This window comes from Oncorhynchus kisutch, linkage group LG6 (assembly GCF_002021735.2).
Source record: "Oncorhynchus kisutch isolate 150728-3 linkage group LG6, Okis_V2, whole genome shotgun sequence".
NCBI lineage: Eukaryota > Metazoa > Chordata > Actinopteri > Salmoniformes > Salmonidae > Oncorhynchus > Oncorhynchus kisutch.
The window spans coordinates 28,332,983-28,345,521 of NC_034179.2; the positions used below are offsets into that span (position 1 = coordinate 28,332,983).

Consider the following 12,539-nt stretch of genomic DNA (forward strand, 5'->3'; position numbering starts at 1 on the left):
GGACAATCAGACAATGCTCTGTATTTACGAACGCCCAAACGCACTCCAGATTGAATTTACGAAACACCCGAAATCATAAAATGTCTAGCTAGTCATTTGTTACACTAACAAGCTAGCAAGATGTTGCATAGCAACATAATCAACTTCCGGTAGACAGGCGAAACTGTAGTAGGCTCAATTGAAATGCTACGTTTCGTTTACAGTATACTAAAATTAACTAATAGTAGGTATTATACAGTTTGAGTATTCGAACACAGCTACAGTCTTTATACCGAGATACAGTACGCCCAAATATATATTTTTTATAACTAGCTCATTGTTCTTTCTGTGGTAGGCCTACAGACTGGAACGCGCCCATTTTCAAGTCTGCGCAGTCGCAATGACGAAGGCATCGGAGAAACAGCGCCATTTTTGCTTAGCTAGCGCCTCTGTCGGTGTCTGGCATTGTGTTAGAAATCTGAGTAAAAATTACTTGCAATAATGAGGGTAATTGTGAAATTTTGGGGGGAATAAGCCCATATAGTGCGCCGTTTGCACAAGGTGCATTTGACCAGCTCAAGATGTCCTCAGAGATGCTCAGGTAACGTTAATATAGCAAAGGTCTCCAGCTGCCTGAGCAAGCTAATTGGGCAAGCAATAGCTAACTAGCTAGTTTATTTGCTGCAGATAGTCCTAAAGTAGCTAGTTAGTCAGTTCTCACATTGAAGCTGCTAGTCCTACTTTTAAGATTTACATTAAATTAGTACGTGCATCAAGATGGCCACATATCGTACCCAAAGTTATGCATTTTGTTTGATATTTAAGTATGATAGCTACTAGCGAATATTAGCTAGCTAACGTTAGCTAACTAAATTGTTTTGTCAATGATCTGGAATGCATTACTAGCCAAGTATTGAATCATGATAATAACTGTGCCTGAAGGAAATGGACCGATGCGCACAAGGACAGATATGTCCACATCATAGCTATATCTTATCCACACACTTTTTGGTTAGGCATTTGAACGGGGGGCAGGGGGGTGTTGAAAGAAACTCGCATGATTGAGGACATATGTTTAATTACTGGTCATTCTATTCGTTATTTTTAGCGTTCCTCCTGGCACGAGCAAGCTCGATGTGTTGGTGACCAAACTGCATGAATTCTTGGCTCATGCTCCAGAGGATGATGAGGACAGACTGGTGACAGAAAGTCCTGATGGTGAGAACTTTAATAAGTGAAACTTTAACTCGGGCATGGTGGTGTTTGTAGTAATATTAGTGGTGACTCACAATTGCCTACTGATTTTTAATTCACAGGTATGACAAACAAGGACTGTGTGGAGCCACACTCAACGGACCGAACCCCTCTTGAGGTATTATCATGAGAAGTATCCGTTTATGCGGTTATAGACCAAAGAGTATTCAGTGTTGATGCAGATCTAGAAGATATATTTGTAAAATGTTCTTGTTGAATACATCCTCAACAGACCTCAACAGACACCTTGAAGCAGTCTGGATGTGGTTCCAGGAGGTGGGCTTCCTTCTGATATTTTGACTAATTTGATAGTTCATGTACATTGTTTATGGATGGGGAAACATAAAAACACAGTATTTTGATGTATGTGCATAGATGGATGTCACTTGTATTACAGAAAACCTTCAGTTGTGATTAAACACAGTGGACTGGATGAATCTGGTGCTTCAAATGAAAGTGATGATGATGATGACGGCTTGATCATCAATTCAAACGGTTATCCTGATGTAACAAGATTACCTAAAGGTTCGTTTTTCTACTACTGTTTGCAATTAAACTGTACGGAGCTATTTACACTGAAAATGAATAATGTAATAATGCATTTATGAACAGAAAATGCTTTGGTCTTCATTCATGGGTTTTAACATGTCTTATGCACAGGCACTGTGCTGGTGAGGCCTGAGCCAGTGGAAAATGTCAGAGATGACTTCAGAGGTCCCGAATTCCGTTGTGGAAAATCTGGCAATCTGAAGAGAGCTTTTTCTAGGAGACGTGGAGGTGAGCTTTCGTTAATAAATGGGAAAAGAGATATCCTTTACCTTAAAATAGTCTGCCGCAGAATGACGATTGATGTGTGTTTGTAGGTGGTGAACACTTGGAGATTGTTAGCTGTACAGCCTGTGGCCAGCAAGTTAACCACTTCCAGAGGGACTCCTTCTATCAGCATCCAGTACTCAAAGTACTTATTTGCAAGGTGAGAGGATCCTGGGTCCGTCAAAGAATGGCTCAATGAAATAAATAGGCTTAATATCACATTGGTTATAATGGGCATTCTCCAACAATGTTGTTGAGCTCATCTACATTTTTAGGGGCTCCATTCCTAATTTTCTTGTCTTATTATTTTTCTCAGTCTTGTTTCAAGTATTACTCCAGTGATGACATCAGCAAGGATTGTGATGGCATGGATGAACAGTGCAGGTATGATGGGGTGGTTCTCTTATACAACAAGATGCTCCAAGCAAATCCTGAGATGTTAATAAACATACAGGTTGTTACGTTAATCATGACTTCAATCTATTATATTTGCTTTTTACAGATGGTGTGCAGAGGGGGGAAACCTGATATGCTGCGACTTTTGCCCCAATGCCTTCTGTAAGAAATGCATTTTGCGGAACCTGGGGCGAAAAGAGTTGTCTGGCATCCTGGATGAGGAGAGTAAGTGGTACTGCTACGTATGTAGCCCAGAGCCTCTTCTGGACCTGGTTGTCGCTTGTGACAACGTCCTTGACAACTTGGGGCATTTGTGGCCAGACCACCGCAAGAGGGGCAGGGGCGAGGGAAAATCTGGACATTATGACTCCCATCCAAGGCATTCTCAAAACATTCCCGTGGGTCATTGGAACCATAGTGGCATGGATGGTCACGTTGTGTTCAACTACAACACCCTTCAAATTCCAGAGGAGATGGCCAAAAAGGCTAAAAACCTGGTGGACTCTACAAACACTGTAAACACAACTTTTGTGAAGTTCATTCAAGGTGGCATGCAGCAGAAACAGACAACCGAGTTAAAGCTACAATACCTGAAGACTTTCCAGTCAGTACTGAAGGGTCTGAAGAAGTCTCAGACGGCTCTGGAGGAAGCCCTTTTGGAGGAGTTCAGAGAGATGGGTTTGCCAAATGGTGGCGAAAACCCCACGTTTGATGATACTGATGTACCTCAACAAGAACAAGAGGGTTGTGTGGAAATTGACATTTCTGATAAGAATGGCCTTCATTACTTAAAGAAAATTGCAGCTGAACATTTGGAAGAGAATGATTCAGACTCAAATGGCTTTATGGATGATGGAAGGCCTTCGTCCTCAATTGAAATGAAAGGTGTCCTTGGCACAGAGATAATTCCCAGACGAGGTAGAGGCAGGCCGCGGAAAAACTCAAAGCCTGGAGAAGATGCTTGCAACGTGACAAAACAACTGGTGGTGCAAATTTCACCTGCCCCTGTTGAACAAGAGCCACTCTCTGGCCCCCCAGAGTTGGAGGTGGAAGTGGAGTTGGAGGCAGAGGAGGAAGAGGAAGAGAGAAAAGAAAAAGTGGAGGAACGGGAGGGAGACTGTGAATCTATTGAACTTGTAACAGAGGGGGAGTATGAATCTGCTGAGGGAAGCGAATCTCTGGAACTGGAAGAGGAACCAGATAATAGACGCTCACCTCGGGTAAAGACCACACCCTTGCGCAGGCCAGGTGAGGGCAAGACCCATCCGACCCCCTCGGGTGCAGACAGTGAGAGTGACTCGGACCCAGACACCAGCCCCAATGCTGAAGTGCCTCAAGGAGCTGACGAGGGAGGGCTTGGGAGAGGAACTGATGACTCTGACTCCGATGAGGTCCCAGCTGTCCTCCAGCGGGCTGCCATGACGCGTAGTTCAGACGAAGCCGAGAGTGACGATGGAGACCATCGGAGTGTGACCAAGAAATGCCTCTTCGGCCTGAAGAAGAACACGCCCCTCTCTCCAGAAAGAGTTGTCCGCAAACGCAAGGTGCCAGACCGCTCCTCTGACTCTGATTCCTCCAGTGACGATCCGGACCTGCAGAAGGAGATCAAGACTATGACCAGGCCCAGGGGGAGGCCTCGGAAGGTTAAGAGAGAGGATGAACCTACCCCCAGCAAGGATAGTCCTCAACATAGGCCCAGGGGCAGACCTCGGAAGGTCAAGAAAGAGGATGAATCTACATCCAGCAAGGAGGGTAATACCCAGGCAGCCAAGCCTCAAAGCACACCTCAATCCGAGCATAGAATGAAGCAGACGCCATCCTCTTCCAGTCAAGAAGAGGGGGACCTGGACTCTGAGTCTAGCGATGTCAGTGGTGACCAGAAGATCAAGCCTATCACTGAGGAGGTGGCCTTACTGGGGGTAGCAGCTTTCCACCAGTCGTCCGGTGAGCTGGTCTCTCACTTTCTCTGTACTTTTTAGACAATGCACTGCATTCATGAGCTGTATTGTAACAATTTTCAGCTTGCAGTGTAGATTTCCTGTGGCAAATGTTGAACTAACCTCCATTTTTTTTGTACTCTGTAGGCGATGAAGAGCAGCCCCAGTCTGGGCCTTCTTGGGCAGCAGAAGATGATGACGATCCAGAAAATAGGTATGGTTCAGAACGAACGGACATAGCGTTTGTAACACACCCTAGGCGCAGGAGAAAGGCCATGCCACGGAACCCTAAGTTGAGTGCTAATAATGGGGACTCCTCTGTTGTCAAGACCCTGTCCCAATCGAACCGGTCTCGTCCAACTCGCAGCTGCAGTAAACCAGCAGCTATCCCATATCATTTCTAGTGTTAAGTTCAGAGGTACATGTCAAGTGCAGGGAGAAACCCCTCATACCTCGCTTAGGCTGTGTTATAAATGATAGGCCACTTATGCCACACTGTTTTCGTTGATTACCTATTCTTTAATTCATTTTTGTCTTTAATTTGAAGTTAAATGTGATGTGTCTATTAGCAGAATGTGGCATCAGTTGAGTCCATGTCTCTGTGCATACCAAGGTGATTAAGAGGGGAAAATGCTGTTTAATGCATCAGTTTGCACAAAAGCATTATACACTTATTAAAACACATTAAACAAATCATTTTTATCTCATAGTTTCTCATTGGTTAACAATTCTGTAAGTCCGTGGTTTCAAACTAATTTCCCCCCGGGGCCGCATTCAGTCTTAAATGAGGTCCAGAAGGCCGCACAGTATATTTTTGGTATTTCCTTGCCGTCAAAATGTGCTTTTTTCCCCCCTATCCGTCGTTTTTGGAATTTGCGATGGTCCTTGACTGTCTAATTTCTGGGATTTATTAATGAACTGGACTCAGTCAAGAAACTATTAATGTTGTTTGATTTATCATTTTTACAGTTTCGATTTGGTTTGAGTCAGTTTAAGGTATATTGCACGCCCCCCCCAGCCCGCGTACCGTATGTTTGACACCCCTGCTGTAAGTCATCCTTATTTCTTCCACATACAGTATTCTTTAAAAAATTTACCAAAAAAATAACTATACTGAATATTTAAACTTATTTTAAGCCACGTTAAGGATTTGATTGTATTATTTGTAAATAATGTATAATTTTATTTGCTCCAAATATGTTAAGTTGCACTCATTTGAATCTGGATTCGCTTCTTGATCTATAGTCTGATGGTAGTAAAAGTTACATGCATGAAAACAAGCCAGCAAGGTGATGTTTTTGTAGAATTTTTGTTTTTCGCCAAGCATATCCTAAAATGGTTAACTAATAAACCACACCACCAATCCACACCAGTGTACACAATACAAACCTGAAAATGCCCGTAGACTTCACTTACAGATCTGGATATCATTATACTAGATGGGGTGAATTATGTTCCTCTAACGGGGAATTAGTCATCATGGAATTTGATGTCATTTCTGAAGTGACTGGGATTTAGATCCCAGACCCTGATGATATTATACATGCCCTAATGGTCAACTCATGATCAGGCTTTCTTTAGGGTGGCAGTATTGTACATGACTGCACCCTTGCACAGTGGTGTAAAAGTAAACAAGTAAAAATACTTTGAAGTACTACTTCAGTTATTTTCTTGTGTATCTGTACTATTTATGTTTTAACTTTTTTACTTTTACTCCACAACATTCCTAAAGAAAATAGGTTATTTTTACTCCCATTTTCCTGGACACCAAAAAGTTCTTGGTACATTTCAAATGCTCAGGCAGGACCGCAAAATAGTTAAATTCACGCACCTATCAATATAACTGCCTCTGATCTGGCGAACTCGCTAAAGACACAAATACTGCGTTTTATAAATTATTTCTGTGTGTTGCAGTGTGCCCCTGGCTGTCCGTGAATAAAATAGTTTGCATAATATAAGGAATTTGATGAATAGCTTCTACATTTACTCAAGTATGACAATTAAGTGTTTTTTTCCACCATTACTTATGTCAATTTTAAACCACTTTAACTCAAGTACTGTTTTTCTGGGTTACTTTACTTGAGTCATTTTCTGTTATGGCATCTTTACTTTTTACTCCAGTATGACAATTTAGTACTTCTTCCACCACTGCCCTTGTGGCTGCTGGATTTTGCTAATTTCTGTAAGTCATTGTAAAATCAAGTTTCTGCTAGTATTTGGTAATTCTGTTGGTATATGGTTACCATATGGAGATTTCTTTCTTTGATATATTGATAACATTCATGTGCAATATGCCAGTGGTTGTTTTACGTGCTGCTTTTCTCACACTCGTACTAATACGATGGGTTGAGGATCCCATTCTCTCTGAACAGACTGGCAATACAATCTATTCTGCTTGATTCCATTTTAAAATGGATGATTTATCGCTTCTGACAGGTTGAGGGCTTAGCAGAGAAGGAGGACTTGTGATGCTAAACAGCAGTATACCAAATACACTGATTATTAGGCCTACTGTACTGTATTTTGGAGCCTTTTTTTTCTTTCTTACCACATGCTTTGTTTATTGTACTCGATCCATAATATTTTCAGTATTTTCATGTCTGTTTTGCATGCAAGGCCACATTTAAAATTTATTTAAAGTTTAAATGCAACTGCATTTCACTTTGGAGGAGCTTGATGCCCTAAGCAACAGCTCTGAAAGCTGGTCCTGTGGAGTGGTTGTAATGCATTTTATTCAACCACAACTTTGTGACCTCTGAGGTCAGCCTTACAACATTGCTGTGAGACGAGTATGTAGTGAAGTGTCTTTTTTTCTTCCACTTTTCTCTTCCCAGTTTAAACACTTGAGGTAAGGCCCAGGCCGAGGCTGTTGCCGGCCGCTGCTGTTTGTTACTGCCTCATATGGGGCCCTCATCATGTACACGTACTTCTCGCTGAGGCTGCGTCAGAGGCTTCGTTCAACTATTACTATCTGCCAAAAGGATTCTTTCTGCAAAACATATTCATGTCTAAATGGATACGTACATGTATTTCAGAGTATCGAACTTGGAAAATGCCCTACAAAACCATTTGACCCTGTTTTTTTTTTTACCCTTTACAAACTTCCTTTCGTACCAACTAAAAAAACAGTGGTTAGAAAACGTATTTTCAAATTGAATTAATCATTTATGTTGTCTTTAGCTCTGAGGTGCTGTAGTGTTAGCCTTGTAGAGGCCTGTTACTTGTAGAGCATGCATTAAACAAGGATATGTTCTTACTTTTGTAATTGAATGAACTCTGTAAGAGAAACTATTCGTTGTAATAAATTAATACCCTTTATGATGTCTCGTATGTCTTCCTTATTCTACATAGGACTGGGTTTGTTCATCTTGTTCTGAGTGATAAGTCTTAGATATTTGTTATGGAGGGGTTGTTTACAAGGTCATTAAGTCACCTGACTTTTGACTCCTCAATGTGTTGCGTTAACACAAAATAGTGAAATCGTCCTTGACAGTGTTTTAGCTCTATTTGCTCACAGCATACTTTTCCATTTATAATGTATGTCTACACCCTTTAAAATTGGTTGATTCGGCTATTTTAGCCACACCCGTTGCTGACAGGTGTATTAAATTTAGCACGCGGCCATGCAATCTCCATAGACAAAAAATGGCAGTAGAATGGCCTTACGGAAGAGCTCAGTGACTTTCAATGTGACACTGTCATAGGGTGACACTTTTCCAAAAAGTCAATTTGTAAAAATTTCTGCCCTGCTAGAGTGGCCCAGGTCAACTGTAAGTGCTGTTATTGTGAAGTGGAAATGTCTAGGAGCAACGCGCAACGCAAAGTGTCGGCTAGACTGATGTAAAGCTCACCGCCATTGGACTCTGGAAACGCGTTCTCTGAAGTGATGAATCACGCTTCACCATCTGGCAGTCCGAATGATGAATCTGGGTTTGGCGGAGGCCAGGTGAACGCTACCTTCCTGAATGCATAGTGCCAACTGTAAAGTTCAGTAGAGGAGGAATGATGGTCTGGGGATGTTTTTCATCGTTCTGGCTAGACCCCTTAGTTCCAGTGAAGATAAATCGTAGCGCTAAAGCATACAATGACATTCTAGACGATTCTGACTTTGTGGCAGCAGTTTGGGGAAGGCCCTTTCCTTTTTCAGCATGACAATGCCCCATGCACAAAGCGAGGTCAATACAGAATTGGTTTGTCAAAATTGTTGTGGAAGAACTTGACTGGCCTGGACAGAGCCCTGACCTCAACCCCATTGAACACCTTTGGGATGAATTGGAATGCCAACTGCGAGCCAGGCCTAATCGCCCAAACTCACTAATGCTCTTGGCTGAATGGAAGCAAGTCCCTGCAGCAATATTCCAACATCTAGTGGAAAGCCTTCCCAGAAGAGTGGAGGCTGTTAAAACAGCAAAGGGGGTCCAACTCCCTATTAATGCCCATGATTTTGGAATAAAATGTTTGATGAGCAGGTGTCCACATACTCTTCGTCATCTAGTGTATTTACATCAGTAAAGAAAACATTCAACAACTTAATGCAATGGCCTTTCCCCTCTCATAGTCACTTAAACTATATTGTTGGCTGTTTGCAGGCGGGGGACTGCAAAATGATACTAGAATAGCTAACATTACCTTGTTATTTTCATTCATTCTAGAATAAATGTATCTCCTGGTAATATTACGTTTAAGGTGAAATCCTGCATCTTGTTTGCTAATTCCTATATAAAGACAAGTTCCTTTAGAGAATGAACCTATTAAGCAGTGCTTGATGGATTTGATGTGATGATCATTAAAATGATCCCCCGGTCCCTTTCCCTCTCTCCCTTGCTTCTGAAAGAATCGCTAAGAAAATGCTCTTGGCCCAAATCAAAGCCAACTACTCATCGGGGGAGGATTTCTCTTCAAACGTGGAGTCATCACATGATGATGAGTCTGACAGGGAAGAGAAGGAGCAAGAAGATGGGAAAGATGAAAGCTCCGATGAGAATGGTGAGTGATCCCTCCATACCACCGCTACAATTTCAAGTTTATTTTGAGATGCAGCAATAAGCTGAATTTAGTGTTCCTTTGAATAAGGCAATTTTTTAGACATTAGGCTGAAATACTTATCTGACATCACCTGTTGCTTAGTAACTGAACATTTTAAAGTAGGCCCATTATTGTGATGATCTAAGCCATCACCCTGTGTTACTGTGTGTTAGTGTACAGGTTACATTGACATTAACTATCGGAATATGATGTCCTCCTGACAACATACCATGTTGTTTCTGCTGCAGGGGAGACCTCCAGTTTGACCTCTGAGTCCAGTAAAACACGTCACAGACATCGTCTGCTACGCCACAAGCTCAGCGTTGACAATGGAAATCCAAGTGATTAGAAAACCGCTGATGAAAATGGGATTGAGCAGAAAGTCAGGAAGTCTAGAAGAACCAACGGTTTGCATGGGATGGGTTCTGTGGTACGACTATGATTGGATACCATCAGTGCCCTAGTGGTGGAGTGGCTCTGTTACCCAGAGTAAACTCATTCTCTGCTTTCTTCCATTGCCTCAGGTGAGAAATTGGATAGCCAGAGTAGTGATGATGATGATAGCCAATCACAGCAGGAAGAGTCTGGTATGAGTGAAGAGCTGAGCCAATCGGAGAATGAGGGCAATGAACAGATGCTCAAAAGGTAAGACTCCTTATTGGTCAGCGCTGCTAACCAGGAAGGAAACCTAATTTTCTTTCATTACATGTGCATTTCTTTCATTACATGTGCATCACATGTGCATTAGTGAAATAACTTTCTGCTCTTTTGTCTCCTTAGCTCTACATCATCTACCTCTAGAGTCGAGAGGGAATCAGTCCGTAGTTATCTACAGAAGAAGCAGCAACCCTCATATATTGTGCTGTCTGACTCCAGTGTCGATAAGGTAACCAATCACTTGTTGTCGCATCTCAAACTGATGGTTCATGAAAGTTTAATGCGATACCATTTCCATAAACACCGTAAGAGCTGATGGAGAAACAAACCAAAAATGCTCTTACAATATGAACAATACAGTGCCCAAACAATACACTTTTACACAACTTTACATTGGCATGCTTCGTACATCAAATGCATCAATATGCATGAGAATTTTTACCCAAATAGTTGATTACGTGCTAATAGTTTGTTAATGTGGTGCAAGATTAACTAATATTAGCCAGCACCAACAGTGGAGCTAGGCTACAGCTAATAATGTTATATTCCTAGCAGACTTCAGAAAATCAATTACAATACAAATATCCGTAAAGAATTAGAAAGATTTCTGTAACAAGACCAATATTGAAAGACAGTAAATACCTTGTTCTCTTTCCAGCTAGGTGCTAAGTTTAACTTTGGGGGGGCAGGGTAGCCTAGTGGTTAGAGCGTTGGACTAGTAACTGGAAGGTTGTGAGTTCAAACCCCTGAGCTGACAAGGTACAAATCTGTCGTTCTGCCCCTGAACAGGCAGTTAACCCACTGTTCCCAGGCCGTCATTGAAAATAAGAATGTGTTCTTAACTGACTTGCCTGGTTAAATAAAGATAAAAAAAATAAAATAATTGTTTCTAGGACGCGTGTACAAAAAAAGTCATTTTCCTTTTTCTCTCGCGCCCATTTCTCATGTACCCTTTGTGTGTAAAATAGGCAAAAAACATGCTGTCAAAATGTTTATTTTTTAAAATGTATTTAGGGATCGGACTCCCGTCCACGGGACAGTTGAGCTAATGTGATTAGCATGAGGTTGTAAGTAACTAGAAAATTTCCAAGGACATGGACATATCTGATATTGGTAGAAAGCTTAAATTCTTCTTCATTTAACTGCACTGTCCAATTTACATTGTGGTCTGACACTTGTTTTTAGGGTTTCATTTACACTCCCACCAAACCATGAGTGATTTTGAGCAATTTACATGGTAAGCACAAATTATTTCTGTACTTTAAATGACTTATGACCATAAATAGGGTGTCATAAAGGTATGGAATCATAGTACAAACCATTCAAAATTATGAGATTATGGTTAGATACCAGTCTCCAGCAACAAGACCAGCTTCTGAACTGGGCGTTATAACACTGACAGCTTGGTGAGATGTTTGCCTGTCTTGTCTAACACCCGACCACCAACACATATTTTGACTTTTTACTAGTCCATCTTTATCAACAGTAGTCTCTGAAACTCTACCCAAACACCACTCATTCCTAGGCAGATCATTGTCTATCATCATCACATCACACCGATTCGCAGGTTTCTCTTCTGGGTGTGCCAGCACTGCCTGATGGTGATGTTGGCTAGATACTTTTTTCGCCAGCGACTCCAAGACTGTTCTGCTAGATAATGAACATGCCGCCACCTTTTCCGAGCATATATGTCCTCCCTCATGAACATGCCTGGAGGAGGTAGAGCTGTGGTAGATTTCATATGATAGGGGTTTGCAGAATTTGCAGAATTTGTTTCATTCTTAATAAGTTTGAGCCAATCAGTAAGTGTTTTGACAAGGTAGGGGTGGTATAAAAAAGATAGCCCAATCTGTTGCAAAAACCATCAAGCGCTATGATGAAACTGGCTCTCATGAGGACCGCCACAGGAAAGGAAGCCCCAGAGTTACCTCTGCTGCAGAGGATAAGTTCATTAGAGTTACCAGCCTCAGAAATTGCAGCCCAAATAAATGCTTCACAGAGTTATTTCACCTTTATTTAACCAGGTAGGCTAGTTGAGAACAAGTTCTCATTTGCAACTGCGACCTGGCCAAGATAAAGCATAGCAGTGTGAGCAGACAACAAAGAGTTACACATGGAGTAAACAATTAACAAGTCAATAACACAGTAGAAAACAAAGGGGGAGTCTATATACAATGTGTGCAAAAGGCATGAGGTAGGCAAATAATTACAATTTTGCAGATTAACACTGGAGTGATGAATGATCAGATGGTCATGTACAGGTAGAGATATTGGTGTGCAAAAGAGCATAAAATAAAATAAATAAAAACAGTATGGGGATGAGGTAGGTGAAAAAGGGTGGGCTATTTACCAATAGACTATGTACAGCTGCAGCGATCGGTTAGCTGCTCAGATAGCTGATGTTTGAAGTTGGTGAGGGAGATAAAAGTCTCCAACTGAAACCCTACATTTACAACTGCGACCTGGCCAAGATAAAGC

The 12,539-nt window shown here is 41.6% G+C and overlaps 1 protein-coding gene across 1 annotated transcript in view; it reads left to right on the forward strand.

Annotated features, from left to right (window-relative positions):
* Positions 1–341: 341 nt before the first annotated feature.
* The window catches only part of LOC109891773 (transcriptional regulator ATRX), a 28,451-nt gene continuing 16,253 nt past the window's right edge, over positions 342–12,539 (forward strand). Inside the window, exons 1-13 of the mRNA XM_031825904.1 lie at positions 342–580; positions 1,088–1,197; positions 1,296–1,351; positions 1,466–1,509; positions 1,631–1,758; positions 1,894–2,010; positions 2,097–2,206; positions 2,363–2,430; positions 2,549–4,386; positions 4,527–4,593; positions 9,214–9,365; positions 9,902–10,049; positions 10,185–10,290. Coding sequence (XP_031681764.1) covers positions 561–580; positions 1,088–1,197; positions 1,296–1,351; positions 1,466–1,509; positions 1,631–1,758; positions 1,894–2,010; positions 2,097–2,206; positions 2,363–2,430; positions 2,549–4,386; positions 4,527–4,593; positions 9,214–9,365; positions 9,902–10,049; positions 10,185–10,290 — 2,964 coding nt within the window. The 5' untranslated portion in view covers positions 342–560. The remainder of the gene's footprint in view (positions 581–1,087; positions 1,198–1,295; positions 1,352–1,465; positions 1,510–1,630; positions 1,759–1,893; positions 2,011–2,096; positions 2,207–2,362; positions 2,431–2,548; positions 4,387–4,526; positions 4,594–9,213; positions 9,366–9,901; positions 10,050–10,184; positions 10,291–12,539) is intronic.